The sequence below is a fragment of the Taudactylus pleione genome, unplaced genomic scaffold (genome assembly GCF_031769625.1).
Source record: "Taudactylus pleione unplaced genomic scaffold, aTauple2 ptg000033l, whole genome shotgun sequence".
NCBI lineage: Eukaryota > Metazoa > Chordata > Amphibia > Anura > Myobatrachidae > Taudactylus > Taudactylus pleione.
The window spans coordinates 566,519-587,599 of NW_028284435.1; the positions used below are offsets into that span (position 1 = coordinate 566,519).

The following is a 21,081-nucleotide window of genomic DNA, read 5'->3' on the forward strand; positions in this document are numbered from 1 at the left end:
TTTTTGTAAGTATCATAATGCTGGGTACACACTGGCCGTACACACTGGCCGATATATTGGCCGATCAATTGATCGGCCAATATATTGTGCCCCCGTCGGCCAGTGTGTACAGACTATATGTCTGTAAACAACGTCGTTCACAGACCTATCGCATTGGCTGTGTTGCACAGCCGATGAACAGATCCATCTGCAGACAAATCTGTCCATCGGCAAGTGTGTACAGGCGATCAGCCGATCACCCTTACACAGGGGCGCCGAGAGGGGGGGGCGGGTACTAAGTACCCGGGTCCTGCACCGCTCCCTCTCTGGGAGACTCACGCTGATCGCGCCCCCCATTGGCTGTGCGCCAGGCTGAGGCCCACTTCTCCGGCGCCGCAAATGAGTTTGTTCTGTTTTTTTTAAGGGGGCATGGCTACGCAGTTCGCGATTAGGCCATACACCCTGCCCCCAGGCCGGCCCGTCCCGCTGCTGCATGAGGATGATGGTGGTTCAGTGTGTATGAACAACTATCATCTGCAGATATATCTGCAGATCACTCGATCTGCAGATATATCGCTATAATGTGTACCCACCTTAACCCTTACCCTCCCCTCGCACAGCCTAACCCTCTCTCTAGTGCAAAGTCTCCCTCTGACCCTAATACTTACCTCCGCAATCTATCTGGATTCTGACAGTCGGTATGCAGACTAGATCCACATATATATGCTAATAGATTTCAGCTCTATGATCGTTTTCCTTCACATTCATCAGTGTTTCACACACATACTGTACTGCTCATGATTCTTGCCATTGGCTAAAGAGAGAACTGACGGTTATGTTAGTCATCTCTGATATTAGTAATCAAGTAAAATGCAGTTCTTCATTCCTCCCTCTGTAAGTCCAGCAACAATTTCCACACTTTTTTCCCCTCACATTATATCTTCCCATTACCCCTCAGTAATCAGAAGGTTCACTACAGACCTATTGTCCTACTTACATGGACCGTGTGTGTGAGAGAGGGAAGCTTTTGGGAGGCCGACGGACGAAATCCCGACCGCCGGCTTCCCGACAGTCTAATCCTGGCAAGGTACAAATGATAGGCGTCATTAGACCTACGTCGGGAGCCCGACACCCAGCGAAGGTAAGCCGGGCGCGGACAGCCGCGTGGGGAGGAGGGAGGAGGGTTAAATTAGGGGCTTCCGGGTGGGGGGGACTTAGTGTTAGGCGCCCCTTCTGGAGGTTAGAATTAGGCTAGGGGAAGGGGAGGTTTAGGGTTAGGCACACCCGGGGGGAGGTTAGGGTTAGGCACCCCCCGAGAGCCTTAGGGTTTGGCTGCAGGGAAGGGGGGATAAGGTTTAGGCACTTAGAGGGGAGTTAGGCACTTGGGGGGACGTTGGGGTTAGGTACCCCTAAAGGAGGGTTAGGGGGTAAGAAGAAAAGGTTAGTTTATACTTTTGTAGCTTCGGGATCTTCACCCCTGCTGGGCTTCCGCTTCGGGATTAGAACCGCCGGCCATGCGGAGATACCTTCTGTACATTGTTGAGCGATGTAGTGGTGGTTATAATATCTGTTCTCCAACATAAGCAAATGCACCATTAATATAGAATACAGTTTCACAGAAAGGGGAGAGAGAGGGCACGAGGTGTGTGCCTTATAATACTGAACATTTTACCACACCTAGCAAAATGGCAATATTCAATTTTACAAACTAAACATTGCAGACACAATATTGACCATGTGTGGTCATATGAAGACTTTCAGTTTCAAGAAGGCTATTACAGTATATCATTTGCAGTGGGTGACATTTTAAGCTAGTTTTTGGATTTGCGCTTTTCAGCCTCTAGTGGCTCCTAGCTTCTTGTGACAGGGGCCTGGTATTAGGAACCAGTTCTTTGTTTTTCTACACTTGGGAGAGGACATAATACACTCTGGGTACATATTTTGTTTCATTTATGTGGTTAAACAGTCATTGGAGCCATCAGTGGTCTTCATGTTCCAGATTTTGTGCATTTGGGGTTTCATACTGTACATCTCTTGCCATATATAATGTACAGGGTCGAACTGGCCCACAGGGGTACAGGGGAAACTAATGGTGAGCCCCACTGTCTGAGGGCCCGCCCCCTTTTCTAGGGATCAGGGTCCAGACCGTGCACTTGAATTATACATTATACATCTGTTACATTTTACTGCACAGGACCATGGTCTATATTCTACAATGCATTGTTGGTATTAATCTGTTACATTATCATGCATGCACCAGCAGTATTTACTATGTATATATTTTTAAAGGGACCCAGACCATGCACTCTAATGGTTAGCCAAGCCTCTATGGAGGCTGGCCACAAATATAGGCCCCTATCACTGCATTCCCCTAGTGGGCCCTTCATGTCCCAGTCCGACACTGATAATGTATACTGTTGAGACATTATGTATTTATGTACCTTTATTTCAATACACTGCTTTGTGACTATTTTAGGTATACCACTCTCTCGTACAGAGCTCCTGAAATGATCAACCTTTATGGGGGAAAGCCAATTACTACAAAAGCTGATATATGGGTAAGACAAAGATCACCGCTTGCTGCAATAATGATGTGGCAACTTGCTCCAAGTAATGCTATCTTTATCTTGACGTTCACATTCCATTGATTTATTTCATTCAGCTTTTAGCTTCCAGATAGTCATTTTGCAGACAGATTTCATCCTAACAGGGAACACATGGAATATTTTGCGTTCTCAAGCACATCAAGCAATCAAAGGGAAATGTCAACTACAGTACTCCCAAAACAGGATTGTTGTTGCAGTAAAGCATAGCACATAAAGAAACAAATTTACTACAAAATACAATGATTCGCGTAAATCACTAGGCTTGTCGTGGCCCAATATAGCAGAAGAATACAGAAACGTTTACAGTGACCATGTTTCTGAAAATTACAATGTACCGAGTGACAGGAATTTATGGACTGTGTGATATAGAATCTAAAGTAATTAAAATAAGAAGCAAAGTTGCCAGTATTTTGGATGTGAGATCAAGTGAATTCAGTTGTAATCTTTATTAAGAGAGAACAGCAAATTGTAAATCCATTTTGTTCTTTTAAAATAGTCTATCTCAAAGTTTGTGCCTATAAGTCACTGTATTCTGCATTTCCGTTGCTAAGAGTTTTGGGAATCAAATGACAGTAACCTGTTTGTTTTGTGTAAACATTATAATGTTATCACCGTGTTATAATCCTGTCCACAGTGGTATAAAGGTGGGTACACACCTAGCTGATATATCTGCAGATCGAGTTATCTGCAGATATATCTGTAGATGATGGTCGTTCATATACACTGAATGACCATCATCCTCCAGGCAGCCGCGGGTCCCGCTGGCCGGAGGGCTAGTCTGCCCCCCCCTCCCCGTGGCTGCCGTTGCATGTGTAAAGGCGGTTGGGAGACCGCCCGTACACACTTGCCAATGGGCTGATATGTTTGCAGATATAACTGTCCATCGGCTGTGCAGCACAGCCAACGCGATGGGTCTGTGAACGACGTCGTTCACAGACATAACGCTGGTAAACAGTGGCCGACTGGGCACCAGTTATATTGGCCGATCAATTGATCGGCCAATATATCTGTCGGTGTGTACCCAGCTTAAGTTTGTAACTTTGACCCCCACTGGCAAATGTCTAGTTCTGTGAATAACTCCAGCCATTCAGTCATTGGGCCAAATGTCTTGTAAAGCATATACTACTTCCAGGTTTCCAAATGCTGGCTGGGGTCATTGTGGCTGATGTGACATTTCATTCTGAGCAATTAAATTGAAATTTAATTTGTTCAAAATTGGCATGAATATTCATTTGACACCAAGATCTGTTTGAGTTGGTGAAACTAACAACCACATTAGTGGGGTCTGCACTGGTATACCTGCATGGGCGTAAGTACCTTAGGTGCAAGGGGTGCAGCTGCAGTGGGGGCCCATCTTCCTTGTCAAAGTTACATGTGTTATATTCATTTTTCACTACGAATACCTATTTACGCCCCTGCCTGTAGACATTTATTTTACCCACATAAGCAGACCTGTGCCAGGGCAGACAATACTACTAATGTGAAATGATCCTATTGTCTAGCATTAACTTTAATGGCTTCATCCATTTGGGTGAGCATGCTCTTACAGAGAAACCACAGCAGAACATAAACACACAACAAAAAAACCCTACAAACTCGTCACCTATGGTTTTACCTAGTTCTGCACTATGGGGCTGCTCTTGTCATTTGAAATCTATATCTTGCATTGTTTTGTTTTTTTTAACAGGGAATGCACCTTTAATCCTTCGAATTTTTTCAAATGACACTCAGGCCATGTCCCACACTTACTGTACAATGTGACACACCGGCTGACGGAGGTGAACATCATTTCCTATTACAAAACATAACACATAATGTAAACTTCTCTGCTGATTTTATTGCAGATATTAAGGTGTATAAGGACACCACAATATTGGACAAGCCCTTCAGTATTTTATATAGATGTTTCTCTGTGTGACCCATTCAGATCTAAATGAACAGGGCAAGTAGCTGACTTGAACATTGCTTTTCCATTTTCCACTGAGAACCACGCAGTTGTCTCCTTATTTATACAGAAGCTGGTATCATACAGGGCAGTGCATCTGAATGGAACCTGGCTTCCTGGGAAAGATGTTTTGTATTCTGACCACTTCTTGGTAGCGATGTTGGGCTGGATGACAGTCACAGCGAAGTGCCTTTTCATGCCCTTGCTGGCATTATAGTGACATGCTTTCCACTGGTCACGGCTGGGTTTATACCTAAATAGCCAGTAATATGAATCTCCTCCTGAGACATCCTCCACAGGCTGCAGCTTCATGTGCTACAGCAAATGAGCCTTTAGGGAGGGGAGCTGCAATCATACATTTGTTTGACTTAGGATCATATCTCTCCATCGTATGCAAGCCCTCACCTCCAATGGCATAAAGGTAGCAGTCATGTGGGAGGATCTTCAGGTTTCACCTTGGCTATATCATTGGTGCGAGTTGGTTCCAGATACCAGTAAAAAGATCATAGCAAAATAATTGGTTGGAGCATACGGAGCCTTCATTGGTGTTGTGGATGCCACCTGCAATGAATATGCAGTTGTACATATAACACATGCTACACCCTATAATATAGGCTTCCTCTGGGATACTGGTCTTTCTTTTCTATTGATATGTTTTCATGTCTAGGGAATATAACTGGGCTTTGCATTGCGCTTGTTCTGTCTCCGCTGAATACCTGACACTTGTATAGAAGTCGGATAAGGCCATTGTCTCAACTTTACACAGAGTCAATGTTCCCATTATTCTAAATTGTAGAATCATCTTTCTCTCTGAATCCATCAAATGAACAAAAAATGGGAGAGTTCTGAAGCACATACAGGTAATTATCGCTCATTACTGTGTAAATTGCTTTAAGAAGTCCTGGCACATAGATCTTTCTTGGTAACTGTAACATTTGGAGGCAGTTTCCTAATGTTAGCTGAAACCTCTCTGGGATGGTAATGAGAGCTCCTCCTGCTCCTTCTCCATCTGGCATATTGTCCAAACGCTGCAGTTCTGATGAGTAATATTCTCTTAGGAAAGATAACATGCTTTGTGCTTTGGTTTCCAGTGCAGAATCCTGACATGATGATCCAGATTGCTACCTTGGTGAAACTAGTTCTGGATTGTCAGCAGTATTGGGCAAAGACTGTTTTCTGGCGCTATTAAAGTAATCTGCCTTTACTGCACACATTGGTTGTATGTTGTCAAATAGTAATGACATATTTTTATCCTGTGTATGGAATAGGGCTACCACATGCAAAGTCATTCTGCGGGTCATGTGCAAAACATGAATTGTTGGAACTAGAACACATTTGACTAGGATGTTCTGCAGACTCAGTGGGTGGCAGCAAGCCGCCGACCGTCTCTACACTACCTTCCTTGTCATCATCAGTAGCTTGAGAAATGCTAGCTGTCCCTAGAGAGCTTTCTGAGATTACTGGTAGCTGGTGGTCATATGGCAAATGTGTTGACTTCATTTCATCCCCATCACTGACTTATGGCACGTTTGCATTCTCTCCTGGTACTTGCTCAGGCACTTTAGGACCATTTCATGGGGGTTGTCCATCTTCTGTCAAGTCTTGGTTCCTCTCTAAATCAGCCTCATTATCTTCTGCTTTCTCTGGCTCTGTGTCATGGAAAAAAAAACAATAGCTGGCTAAAACCATGCCAGTTGCCACAGCAAATGCCCCCAGGGCATGAAGAACGGCTGGGATGTCCTAGCTTGGGACACAATCTTTTCCACTGATTATCTGTATCACATGATACCAGTTTGGTACTGATGGCAGAAATGAAAGTTGCTCTATCAGTCTTCCAGGTTAACAGGAAAAAAAAAACAGCATGTGTTAAAAAGACACTGAGTTTTACCTGCTAGGCTTGCGAGATGTCAGAAAGGCGAACTGTTGATGTCCTAAACACATGTCTAGTGCATGCCAGCCAGTATAGTGCATGTCACCCTGTATACCTGAGACCTGCTGAATCTTTTCACCCATTAAAATATATAAAAATATATTTTCTAAATTTTTGCAACCTTTTTTGTAGCGAACATATTTCAGTAATGCTGATATTCTTTCTGTGAACAATTTGTTCCATTTTCTGGTGACTGTTAAATTTTTTCAAATTATATTATTTTTTACACAGTCCTTTAGTGATAATTGTGTCTTAGATCTATGAACATGTAGAAGTGTCACAGATTTAAACACAGAAGTCACATTTCTCTAACATCATGTCAGAATGTATATACTAGTGTAAGATTATATGCAAAACCGCTATCCTGAGAGTTCCGAATGTTGGAAAAAAATTATTGATTGCTACCATTTATGTCCTCCAATTCTTATGAGGACCTCTTCTAAAAAAATTCTATGAGGAGGGAATCATGCCAGGGACATTGGGGGAGAGAAAGAAGTCATAAATATGTTAATAGATTGTTAGCAGTGGGCTCCAAAATGACAAAAAAATTATCTAGAAAGCACAACTTTTTTTTTTTCCAGTCTCTGTGATTACAGTGATACATTTTTATTAATAGTGGAAGTCATTTATTTGAATACTTTGTGTTTTGCTACATGGAATTAAAAACCAATGTACTTTTAGGATTAAAATATAATTTATATTCAGATTCCATACAAAATAAGATTATATTGCATACTGTATCTGTTCTCTGTTATTTTCCCAATAGAGGTTGGGAATGTGATTATAGATTGCAGGTTGGCTCATCTCACACCAGGTTTGATTCACATTGTGAGGTGGTAATATCAGATCAAGCATAGTGGTGGTACTCATTGGGGTAAGTACCATAGGTGCAAAGGGTGCAGCTGCTATGGGGACCAGAGCTGAGGGGGGAGGGGGGGCTCATCTTTCTTGTTAAAGTTACATTTGTTACAGTGCACCCAGAAAGTATTCACAACGCTTCACTTTTTCAACATTTTGTTATGTTACAGCCTTATTCCAAAATGGAATAAATTGATTTTTGTCCTCAAAATTCTACACACAATACTCCATAATGACAACGTGTAAAAAGTTTTTTTTGGAGATTTTTGCAAATTTAATAAAAAAAAAAAAAAATTACATGTACATAAGTATTCACAGCCTTTGCCATAAAGCTCAGAATTGAGCTCAGGTGCATCTTGTTTCCACTGATCATCCTTGAGATGTTCCTACGGTTTAATTGGAGTCCACCTGTGGTAAATTCAGTTGATTGGACATGATTTTGAAAGGCATACACCTGTCTATATATGGTCCCACACTTGACAGTGCTTGTCAGAGCACAAACCAAGCATGAAGTCCAAGGAATTGTCTGTAGAGCTTCGAGACAGGATTGTCTCGGGCCACAAATCTGGGGAAGGCTACAGAAAAATATCTGCTGCTTTGAAGGTCCCATTGAGCACAGTGGCCTCCATCATCCATAAATGGAAGAAGTTTGGAACCACCAGGACTCTTCCTAGAGTTGGTCGGCCGTCTAAACTGAACGATCAGGGTAGAAGGGCCCTAGTCAGGGAGGTAACCTGGTCACTCTGTTAGAGCTACAGCATTCCTCTGTGAAGAGATCAGAACCTTCCAGAAGGACAACCATCTCTGCAGAAATCCACCAATCAGGCCTGTATGGTAGAGTGGCCAGACGGAAGTCAATCCTTAATAAATAGCACATGGCAGCCCGCCTGGAGTTTGCTAAAATGCACCTGAAGGACTCTCAGACCGTGAGAGACAAAGGTTGAACTCTTTGACGTGAATGCCAGGTAATATGTTTGGAGGAAACCAGGCACTGCTGATCACCAGGCCAATACCATCCCTACAGTGAAGCATGGTGGTGGCAGCATCATGCTGTGAGGATGTTTTTCAGTGGCAGGAACTGGATAACTAGTCAGGATAAAGGGAAAGATGAATGCAGCAGTGTACAGAGACATCCTGGATGAAGACCTGCTCCAGAGCGCTCTTGACCTCAGACTGGGACGACGGTTCATCTTTCAGCAGGACAACGACCCTAAGCACACAGCCAAGATATCAAAGGAGTGGCTTCAGGACAATTCTGTGAATATCCTTGAGTGGCCTAGCCAGAGCCCAGACTTGAATCCAATTGAACATCTCTGGAGAGATCTGAAAATGGCTGTGCACTGATGCTTCCCATCCAACCTGATGGAGTTTGAGAGGTGCTGCAAAGAGGAATGGGCGAAACTGCCCAAACATAGGTGTGCCAAGCTTGTGGCATCATATTCAAAAAGACTTAAGGCTGTAATTGCTGCCAAAGGTGCATAAACAAAGTATTGAGCAAAGGTTGTGAATACTTATCAACATGTGATTTCTTATTTTTTTTTTTTTTGTTTGTTTTTATTAAATTTGCAAAAAAAACTTTACACGTTGTCGTCATGGGGTATTGTGTGTAGAATTTTGAGGACAAAAATTAATTTATTCCATTTTGGAATAAGGCTGTAACATAACAAAATGTGGAAAAAGTGAATACTTTCCGGATGCACTGTATGTACATTTTTCCTACATCACTATTCAATGAGGCTATTGATGTGTGATCAAAGCAACTAGTCCCTGTAACTCCCCTTACAACCAGCCATTCACATAACCGTTAACATGGGAAACTGCTTGTGTTTGGTTGAGCAGATAAGGGGTCTCCCAGTTATTCAGCAGAAGGGTTCCTAGAGGAGCACTTTGTTTCACTTATTGTTGTTTTTTATGTTAATCCCATAGATCACAGGTTCTCAAACTCTGTCCTCAGGACCCCAAACAGTGCATGTTTTTCAGGTCTCCTCACTGAATCACAAATTAAATTACTAGCTCCACCTGTGGATCTTTTAAAATGTGTCAGTGAGCAATGAATAGACCTGTGCACCTGCTGGGTGGCCTGGAAAATGTGAACTGTGTTGGGTCCTGAGGACCGAGTTTGAGAACCACTGCCATAGTTAGATTGCAAGAACATTTTCACATTTAGAATATTACATGAATAAAGATAATCTCACTGCATAACCATTATGATTATTTTTTTTCATAAATAAATTGGTGAATGTTTTCATTTCAATACAAGTTGATTTAGCAATGAGGATTATATCTGTATTTTATTTGCGTATTGTTTACTATTTTTGTATAACGGCAAGGGGATTAAGAGACCCATTAAAGTTCCTTTTACAATTCTAATGTAAGCGCTTAGGTGGCAAAGTTGCCACTCAAGGAATCTTGGTATTCCTCTATGCGGGGGTGAGCCATGCGGTTTTAATGATGATCCACCACTCAGGATCCTAATCCTGCACTGGTCATCTTGTGTCTGGTTTCAACTATGTTTGAAGTAACCCTGTTTTAATGGGAGTTTTTTTTCCACTCATTTTAATGACCTATCCTTTTCAATGGGGTTTCAAAACTCTGGAAACTCATTGAAATGAATATCAATGGCATATCAAATGCTTATTGGATTTGTGCACAAATGCACAACGCCTATGTTTTCACATATCATTAGCAATTGCATATTTTTGTTCTGACCTATTATGTCTTTTAGAAGATTGAATGAATCACAAGCTGGGTACACAACTGAACAAAGTCATTCCGATTTGGCCATATTGCTCAGTGTGTATGCCAGATTTGATTGCTCCCGCGGTCGCATGCGATATCGTCCGGTCGGCAAAAAGTATCCACTGTAAACTGTATATTTTTTTGTTTTGTTAACTAACACAAGGACATGTCTATCTATGGCAGACGCTTTTAATTGCTTGTTAAATGGAAGAAAGTACTCTCTAACTGTTCTTTATCATGTTTCTATGACCACTGTGCAGTTGGTCATATTGTAGCAGATCCTACTCATAATAGTAGAGAAAACGGTTCATAGGACAGAACTATTGATGCTGATAAGTTAATTAACTATATACAGAAAATACAGTGACATTAAACCCAACTTATATTTAAAATAGAATTGCATTGCAATGATGGGAGTGTGGTGCTCTATGTATAATTTCTACCAACTGTGACTAGAAAAAATTCAGCAGCACATCAGCAAATTGTTCTGCAGAACTGTGCTCTAACGTTGAAAACTATAGTTCCATGATACAGATTGTGTAAGGAATTAGGCCCAGCTGGCAACAGTTACTACACTACTGTTTTTTAAATATAAGACGCTTTACTCACAGTCATTGCTCTATTGATTTTAGGTCTCAGTAAATGTGCTGTAACAGCTGATCATTCTACACGGCCAAGCATTAGCAGCCTTTGTGTTAGCAAACTTGATGGCAGTAACAGGATTTAGTCCAGCTGTACAAGAAGCTGTGCCAGACTCACAAGGCGCTTACATTCAGCATTCACCACATATGGCAAAGAGCAAATCACAAAAACCCAAATATGCCCAATTTGAGTATAATGTCAACTCTTTGATTGAATTAGATAAAATAAGCATGCCCTGCTTGCTGACTCATTTCATATGCGTACTGTATCCAAAAGTGCACTTTTCAGTTGGACCGACTCCTAAAAATGTAAAAGAAAACAAAAAAATATAAAAATCACCTAGTGGGTCACTTACAGTTGGACATAAGTCTTTTTCTAGTAAAAGTTTATTTTTCATATGCTGCATTTGTACCAAACTGCTTATCCCTGTGTCCATATTAACGTTTTTGTTTATCCATCCTTGTGGCACCAGGGGCATACATTGCTCCGGACGCCATTGCCTCACCTCTATTACTGTGCACAGAGGGAGGCATTGTGAGTAGCTGTGGTGCAAATAAAATCCCTGTGTTTGCTTTTACCCCTTCTCCATTACAATTTGTGCCACTATGTATTTTATCATTTCTAGCTCTGCCCTTTCCTCATATGTGCCCCTGTCCCCTTACCCTGTAACATCTGTGGTGCTGCCCCCTCCCATCTGTGCCTTTGCTAATTCATGTCTGTACTCCTTTACCATCTGTGCCTCTGCCACTTACTCCTTCTGTACCATTGCCCCCTTCTCCAAGTGTTCCTCTTCCCCTTTCAAACTAAGATACAACCCTATTCAACACCACGCAATTGAACCTAATCATTTTCCTTTAACAACCCATTAGGTGTTTGTGTCTTTGTCTGGCTTCAGAGGGTTACTGCTAATGCTGGTGGTAACTATAGACTACTATGTAGGATGAAGCTTTTTCAATTCAACAAGTATAATGACAGTACTTTTTGCAACTGAGATACCTGAACATTATTTAAAAAAATGCTTTTTTTGATTTTAATCTTTAAAGGCTAAATAAAATTCATGTTTGTATTCTAAAGTATTTTTAATTCTTTAAGTGTGTGTGTTTCAGTTGGGGAACATGTCAAGAAGTTTGAGGGGCTTATTTTTTATTTTGTACTACAGGTCTCAGCAGGACCTGGATGCTCAAGCATGATGGTGCTTATAGATCTGGCAGCTATGGGTCTGTTGGGACTTCTGCAAGCACCACCATACCAAAACAGTTTAGGACTGCCAGGGTTTATATAAATTTAACCTTAAAAGGAGTTCTAACAGGTAATATAGTGGTTTAATTACTCCTTAAATAATTTACCAAGTATACAGGGGTGTAAGTAGGCATTAGGCCTTATAGCAAAAGTCTGTAAGGGCCATGTACCGCCCAATGGTGAAAAAATAAATGAATACAGCTGGAGTGCTTCATTCTCGTCAATGATCAGTTAATTTCAGCTGCCAATTCAGTGTATTATGGTTTCTACTTTAGCACATTGTCACAATTAAATGAAAGGGGCATTGACATGAAAGGGAAAGCTGCAACACAATACTGGTGTAGCTGCTCTTCTTTACTCCTAGGGGTAAATTTACTAAAGTGAGAGTTTTGAGAAGTGGAGATGTTGCCCATAGCAGCCAATCAGATTCTAGCTATTATCTTCTAGAAGCTGCTAGTTAAGTGTTACATAGAATCTGATTGGTTGCTATGGGCTACATCTCCACTTCTAAAAAAAAACTCACTTTAATAAATATACCCCCTAGTGCAGTGGTTCCCAAACTTTTCTGAATCATAGCACCCTAGAGTATCATCATTGTTTTCGCGGCACCCCTAGGTCTAAAGTGTGCTATTGAGAAATTCAGAAAAAAAGGATTAAGTAAACTATGCTTACCTGTCGTCCTTAGGTTCAGTTATGTAGTGGCGGACAGGGCTGTACTTCTGTTTGTCCATATATTTTATGTTTTTGACTCTTACATTAACCATAAATAATTTCTTTTGGTGCTGGACCACTAACCTGAGGCACCCCTGCAAGTGTCCTGAGGCACCCCAGGGTGCCACGGCATACAGTTTGGGAACCACTGCCCTAGTGTGTCTGTAAACAATTCTCTCCTATATCGATAAATTGACTTTAAATATGAATATAAATGAGTACGGACACATTTGAATAGAATGGGTTTTATGCTTTACATTTCCGAAAAAAAATGCAAGTTGGGTGCAATGTTTAACCGTATACAATGCAGCTCTATACCAACCTGTAGTTGTCTCATGTATTGCGCTTAAAACTTGTAAATAAACACACAGAAATCTGTTTTTCAGGCACTTGGCTGCTTATTATACAAGCTTTGCTTTTTCAACCCTCCCTTCGGAGAAAGTCAAGTAGCTATCTGTGATGGGAATTTTACCATTCCAGACAATTCTCGATATGACCACAAATTACATTGTTTAATTAGTAAGTATCTGGGAAAGTGAACCATATTGATTAATAAAAACATCAATACATTGTCATTATAAAAAATATATAAGTAGGTTGTTTGTACTTGAACTAGTATATTGTGAAGCATTGTATGGTGTAAGATGTTATATGTAAAATATAATGGGTGTAACATTTTGGTGTAAAGTTACTGTTTTAAATGGTACTGCAATGTTTGTTTTAGAAGTTTATTTACTTAGTGGATGTTTGGGGTATTAAAACAAAAATAATAAAACTTCATAGTGTTTAACATCTGTGCAGTTGCAGTAGTTCATTTGTCACTGTCACGGCAGCTCTTATTATGACATGTATTTCTCAGTGGTCTTTAGAGTATAAGCAAGAATAGGGGAATAAGATGGGGAGAACATTCTTCCTGGCTTTTCCAAGTATGTTGTGCTAAAAGCAAGTACTGTTGTGCCAAACAGAGCAAGTCTAATCCTTAACAGCAAAACTGTAAGCATAACCTTTTATGTCTATACACAGTCCAAGTGAAGGTTGAGTTTTCATTATTCACTATGTCAGTCTTCAGGTCTTTGCTGTGATGGCTCAGAAATGAACTTCAGGCTGCATTTATTACTGCCATGTCAGGAATAAGTGATGGATTGGAGAGTTCTTTACTCGTATTGAGTCTTTACAACTATTAGTTCTAGTTAAAATGTTGGGAGTTGACATTTAAATAAACTACCTATGGAACTGCAAATGTTACAGAACCCTCTAAAATTATAGTGTGTAAATAAAATATGAATATGACGGGAAGCCGATGGACGGAATCTCGACCGTCGGCTTCCTGACTGTCTAATCCCGGCAAGGGCTAAATGACAGGCGTCAAGTTCCCGACGCCTGTCATTTTATCTACGCCGGGAGCCCGACACCCGTCTTACCGATCGAAGATAAGCCGGGCGCGGACAGCCGTTGGGGGGGCGAGGGTTAGGTTTAGGGTTCCCGGGGGGGACTTGGAGTTAGGCAACCCCCCCGGGAGTTTAGGGTTAGGCTAGGGGAAGAGAAGGTTAGGCACCCCCGGGGGTAGGTTAGAGTTAGGCACCACCCTGGGAGGCTTAGGTTTAGGCGGCGGGGAAGGGGGGAGTTAGGTTTAGGAACTTGCGGGGGGAGGTTAGGGTTGGGCATCCTTAAGGGAGGGTTAGGGGGGGAATAGGTTAGCCAATACTTACCTCTCGACGATAAGGATTTTCACTGCTACCGGGATGCCGCTGCCATGCAGCCGGCGGTAAATCATACTGAATCCGAATATGACCATGAGATAAACAGTACTCATTCTTTAAGTCAACATTGCTGTATGACTGAATCATACAGCCCGCTAAGCACTTTCAATATGGAACACTTAACCTCATGTATCAAATTTCTAATACCCTATAGATTGTAAGTATGCAAACTTGGGTCCTCTTATCTCGCTATCTCTCTACATACCCAGTATTGTTTTATTACTGTGTTCCCAGTTGTAAAGTGAAATGGATTATGCTAGTGCTATATAAATAAATGATAAAAGTAATAATAATAAGTCCAAGAGGTAAATAGGGTCCGAGTTATATTGCGAGTTTGCGCTTGCCAAGTCTCGTTGCGAGTGTGTTACAAGTTTGTTATGAAGCTTGCAGCGTGTAATAGCATGCGAGTTATAAGGTGGCTACGTAGCTCGCATGCGATAACATGCTGGTTTGCTGCTGTCGGAAGGCATAAAAAACTTGCAAATTAAAATGCAAGTTTCATTGCATGCAGCGTGGTGCCTTTGAAACCAATGTAGGCATTGCTATAGAAAACTCGCCCGAATTTGACCTCATTGGCCCTATATAAGGGTACAGCAGTCAGAATCCCGGCGCAGCGTTAGACTGTGGGGGAAGGGAGTGACGGGCGATTAGGGCTAAGCTGCCGAAGGGGAAGTTTAGGGTTAGGCTGTGGGAAAGGTGCGTGCGTCTGGATTTCCACTGTCAGGATTTTGATCGCTGGCATTATCAGCGCCGGGATCGCATGCCCATCTATATATAAGTATCCCTTCAGCATTTTTTCTCTGGTTTTGGGTTAGGAGAGAGTTGTAGGCGAGTGTGGAGCAGTTTAGCGTTTGGAATATGGTGAGTTGTGATATTGTGCCCTTGTTTGTCTTGGTTCTTTTGCAAAACTTTTTTGTCCTTGTGTAATATCTGTCTGTTGTGTGGTTTGTACTGTTTTATTTGTGAGTGTGATCTTTGTAAGTGGTGTATGCTAGAATGTGTTAGTACTGTCTTTATTTTATAAGTGTTCAGTGTTTGGTTGCCATTTGTGTGGTGTATAATGACATGTTGGAATAGGTTTGAGGGTCAGGTCAACAGTGAGGGGGTGCAAAGGATTATGTGATGCAGTTAGTGCCTGCAAGCACTGTGTGGAGAACTGTAAAATACTTCTCAGATACGAGGAGGGTTCTCAAAGCCAAATTGGCCAAGGAGCTACATGATGGCCAAAAAACGGGGTGGCCCAGCAGTTCAGCCTAAAAAGCTGCACCACCTCCTGATCTGAGAGGGAGTCCAGGCCCATCCACAATCTATAGGTTCGTCTGGCACATACCCCAATGATCCGCTGTATCTGGTGATGCTCCTGCGCCCTTCTCCTGCGCTGCTCCGCAGTAGTGAGGATGACAGACATGTACATCTAGGAGTTCATAAAAATTGCCATTGCTACGCACCACGCAGGCGAAATAGAGGTAACCATGGCTTATATAGGGGTTTGATTAGTCTAAATGACCATCTCATGTGTTAATAGGCCTCAGATGCTGATTCACATAAATCTTGCACATTGACCTCGCAGTACTGGAATCGGTCTATTATTTTGCGAGTTTGTTTCTGCTAGTTCTGTGAGAGTTGACAAATCGCAACCTATTACATCCGGAGAGTTGTAAGTTTTAAATGTAAAACATCTGGACAGCGTTTGTCCAGTGCGAGAAGGGTTGATGCGATGTTCTTGTAGTTTATTACATTCGACGAATGCAAACTCGCATGTTTATCGCAAACATTTATTTTTTATTTTTTTTAAATCTGACCCTATTACATTTACCCCCAAATCTGGTTCCAAACTAGATGGTGTAACAAATATGGATTTTTTCAATATTTTGGAAAACCAACCAATGGAGTCATCATCCCATTGTGCAAAGAATTAGGCAGAAGTGGATTCAAATAGTATACTGTGTTTGTAAATAGAAACCAGGGATGTATGATGAGGTTGTACCTCTGTAGTAACTTTGAGCTTGTCTTTCCAGGATATATGCTTGAACCTGATCAGGAGCGAAGACCTGACATCTACCAAGTTTCCTATTTTGCCTTTAAACTAGCTAAGAGAGAATGTCCAATACCCAACGTATATGTGAGTATTTTAGCATTCAACATACTTATGGAATGCTTAGCCAGACATGTTGTTCCCTCTCAAAACAATTCTCAGATAGGCCAATCCGATAGTAAGGTTATGGTCTCATTCTCACATATTAGACTTATTTTGGATGCTTTTTTGGTTTTATCTCAAATAAATGTACTGTAAGATTAAATAAGGCACATTTTAATAACTGTAAGGCAGCTGCGGCCTCATTGGCGAAATAAATGCAGATCTTTACCTATATTCATTGGAGCTTGCATCTGCCCTATCCTTGATGCAATAGTTCTGCCTGAAATCAGACAGTTATCTGCATAGCCTCAACTCTGAATAGCCCACAAATCCGTCTGCACGCACCACAGAACACTTACTTTATGTGCAAATGACTAGTTGCAGCCACTCAGCCGCAAGTGGAGATGCAGCTGAGCTGTGTACGACTCTGAATTGGATGTAATTGCTCTAGGTTGGTTATGCTTGGCTATGGAGCATGTGCAATGTGAAAATGGCAAGATGCGTCCACAGATTGGATTTGAGAGTAAAGGTGCCCATCCACTAGCAGACATGAAAACGACTGCACGATTATGACATTGTAATCATGCAGTCGTTTGTCAGTCTGTGATGAGCCTGCACTGAATGAGCAGTCGTTCAGTGCAGGCTCATCAATCATCTGCAAACATGCTCAACCTGACGTTATCGTCAGGTTGACTAGCATGTCTGCACGATGATAGATGTCTAAACGACCAGCGAGCACGTGCATTGCTGGTCGTTTTAGACATTTTTGCAAGCGATTGAACGATCGTTATCGTTCAATCGCTCAACTTATTCGCCTAGTGGATGTGCACCTTAACTCTGAATCAGGCTCTAAGTATTTGTATACTTCTATACAGTTTCACCCAAGTGTGTAAGGTATATGCGTGTATGCATGCAGAACTCTATTCTTATTATACAGAAGAATTGACATATTTACATACTGCCGCCTGATGGACACAAGATTAGTATACAATTCTTGATTAGCTGGGTATTCCCATACTTTTTAAATATTGCTAAAAGTACCTTGATGAGCTGTAAAGGTGCCCACACATATACCGATGTGCTCACGATACGATTTTATGGCCAATTTCCTCATGAACTTTCACGGGAGCTCCCTTGCCGTCGTGATCACGATTTTGGAAAAAAGACACCCAATCTGTCTTACGATCTCACGATCTATCGGATCGTACGCATCGTGAGATTGGACATAACAAATCGTGAGTTAAAAAAATAAATAAAATAGGCTCTTGACTATTGGAGGGAAATTTAAATAGTCATAACAATGGGAGGGGCTAGCTTGGGAGTATAAAAAAAGCAGGCACCCTAAATTCTGTGTACATTCTGCTCTGCTACAAGATGAGGCTAGGTGTATTCCTGCTGAATCCTGTACATTGCTACTGTGCTCTTTGTATTTGGCTTGCCTTATACAAAGTTTATTCTACCTGCAAGTGTGTGCTACCTACCTGCATTCTATCCTGTTCCTGAATTCTGTACTGATGCGTCCCTATCAGTATAAAGTGTTGGTCGCTGAAGCCGGGGTCGGGAGATTAGGAAGAGGGCCCAGCGAAGAAGGACGAGAGAATGCTGGACCAAGGAGTGGCTGCTACAAAGGGATACCCGCTCTCACATGTCCCTGCTGATAGAGATCAAGGAGAACAACCCGGAGGACTATCGGAACTACCTGCGCATGGATGACGCCAGCTTCCAAGAATTGCTGCATCTGGTGACCCCCCACATCAAGAGACAGGACACAAGGTGGCGGAGGGCAATCCCTGCTGAAGACAGACTGGTGGCTACCATGAGATACCTGGCTACAGGAAGGTCACTGGAAGACCTAAAGTTTGGGACACTCATCTCACCTCAGTCCTTGGGCGTCATCATTCCGGAGACCTGCAAAGCCATCGTAAAAGTGCTACAGTACCAGTATTGCAAGGTAAGTTAAAAAAAAAAACACCACACATTGGTTTCTTGTGCAAAGAAAAATTTTTATTTTTATTTTTTACTCAACATAAAGCAAAAAATTGCCTTCTTTTAGTACAATGTGCACTGACCTGCAGGCAACTGAAAGTGTGCACTAAACTGTGTGCAAAATACTTTTTTATTACAACTTTGCAAAAGAACATTATCACCAAATTTTATGAATCCCAATAGGTAGCCGGCTGTATGTGATAGGGTGGGTCAGACGCCAGTTTGAACAGGCCAATGCACACATGGCACAAGTACACATTGTGGCCCCGGCTTTCAGCTATGTGTACTTGTGCCATGTGCGTAGTGACCTTGTTCAAATGGCGTCATCACCACCCTATCTCATGCAGCAAGCACCGATTGGAATTCATAAAATTTGGTGACATTAAAAGCAAGTCAAAAAAACAACCAAATTAAATATCACCAAATGTTATCAATCCCAATAGGTAGCTGGCTGTATGTGATAGGGTGGGTCAGACGCCAGTTTGAACAGGCCAATACACACAATGGCACAAGTACACATTGTGGCCCCGGCTTCCAGCAATGTGTACTTGTGCCATGTGCGTAGTGACCTTGTCCAAATGGCGTCATCACCACCCTATCCCATGCAGCAAGCACCGTTTGAAATTCATAAAATTTGGTGATATTCAATATAGAAAAAATTTACATCTGTGTATATTGGGGCGACTCATCTGCTACATCCAGCAGAGCATTATACAAGGTGGTGCTGGTGCTTGGTGGGGGAGTAATATCTAACTGGGCAGGGGGGGGGGTGGACATACCTATTTGGGGCAGGGGAAAATAGCATTGGATCTGCAATGTATGTCGAATTTGAGATATTTTTGCTCATACAGCGACTCAAGAGGTCGTAGTTTAACCTTAAAAAATTTCGTTGGATATCTGCATCCAGATTTCTCAATGTGCTGTTCACATGAGCTGTGAAATCATCAATTGCATCTGGGGGTTTCTGCAGCAGCCGTTCTGCGTTTTGTAAAAAATGGTCCTCTCGTTCTGTAAAATTCTCCTTTTTGCCTTTTTTTTTCTTTTTTTGGGGTTGTTGCGAAGATGAGGGTCCAGGTGGAACTTGACTTTCCACTTGTGTGCTATTCTCCGGATCACTGTCGCCACCGAGCAGACTGAGGTCCGGTGTTGATGTTAAATCAGGGTCTTGGGTGGGAGTCTATATAGGGAAAAAAGATATAAAAAATATTATAGTCATGTTTTAACATCTTTTTTCCTATTTTTACAGTTTCCTAACACCGTGGAGGAGTGGACCAGCATCGCGGAAGATTTTGAACAACGTTGGAATTTCCCTAACTGCGGAGGAGCCATCGATGGGAAACACATCCGCATCAACCCACCTGCCAACACCGGATCATATTACTACAACTACAAAGGATTCTTCAGCATCGTTCTCATGGCAGTGGTGAATGCCAACTACGAATTTCTGTTTGTGGATGTCGGCAAGAATGGGCGTGCTTCGGATGGTGGGTCCTTCAAAAAGACGGCTTTCTACCAGAGACTCGCCAACAAAACCCTCAACCTGCCCTCACTGGACCAGACACAGCACGGCCTAAATTACGTTTTTGTTGCAGACGAGGCTTTTGCATTACATGAACATGTGATGAAGCCATTTGCACACAGGGGCCTGACCAGAGAGAAAAGGATCTACAACTACCGTCTATCCCAGGCACGGCGCATTGTGGAAAATGCGTTTGGAATAATGAGCAACCTCTTCCGCATTTTCCACACCACCATCAATCTACATGTGGAGAAGATAGACTGGGTCGTGATGGCGTGCTGTGTGCTGCACAACTTTCTGCGAAGAAAATCTACTCAACAAAGACCAGTCCCAGCTAGACCAGAAGATGTAGGACCCCTGGAGGACATTGGACATTTGACATCTGTGTCTGCACCAACAACTACAACAACATCCACCGCACGTGCCAAAGAAGTGAGGGAGGAGTACATGACCTATTTCAATGGACCAGGTGCTGTACCATGGCAGGAGGACTGTCTGTGAGCTACTGACTAAATTGGACATTTGGGATTTAACAACAAAAACATTAAGGATTTTGGTTTAAACTGTGTCACTACTTACCAAGACTTCTGCAACCTCCTCATCTCCCTCACGCTCAGACATCAAGATGATTGATTCCCTTTGAGGCTCTTGTTCACTGATGAATGACATCATTTGGTAGTACCACAGCACAGGAGTATATATTTCATCTGTAGCCGCTCCTGATTTTTTGGAGTCATCCACTTTCTTTTTTTCTTTGATGTATACTGTCCTGAGATTTTGTATCTTTTGCCGTACAGTTTTCAGGTCTGCATCAGATATGTATTTTTTTGTATACACCAACAGTTCCTCGAGTGCGGCCAACTTCTGCGACTGTGGTACTTCCGAGAAGTGATCTTCCACAGACAGTCTTTCGAGTGCAGGATTTCAATGAATCCTGTAACGAATTCACGTTCTGAATCCATGGACATTATCTATGAATAAGAAAAAAAAGGACATTTAAATATTTGTGTATATAGTTTTGTAAAATGTA

The 21,081-nt window shown here is 42.0% G+C and overlaps 1 protein-coding gene and 1 pseudogene across 1 annotated transcript in view; one reads left to right on the forward strand and one right to left on the reverse strand.

The window, feature by feature from the left end:
- Positions 1 to 21,081, forward strand: part of BMP2K (BMP2 inducible kinase) — a 191,430-nt gene that overhangs the window by 115,542 nt on the left and 54,807 nt on the right. Inside the window, exons 6-8 of the mRNA XM_088452122.1 lie at positions 2,456 to 2,537; positions 13,036 to 13,168; positions 16,428 to 16,531. Of these exons, the coding sequence (XP_088308248.1) occupies positions 2,456 to 2,537; positions 13,036 to 13,168; positions 16,428 to 16,531 (319 nt within the window). The remainder of the gene's footprint in view (positions 1 to 2,455; positions 2,538 to 13,035; positions 13,169 to 16,427; positions 16,532 to 21,081) is intronic.
- On the reverse strand, positions 4,480 to 6,030 carry LOC148538875 (kelch domain-containing protein 7B-like; annotated as a pseudogene).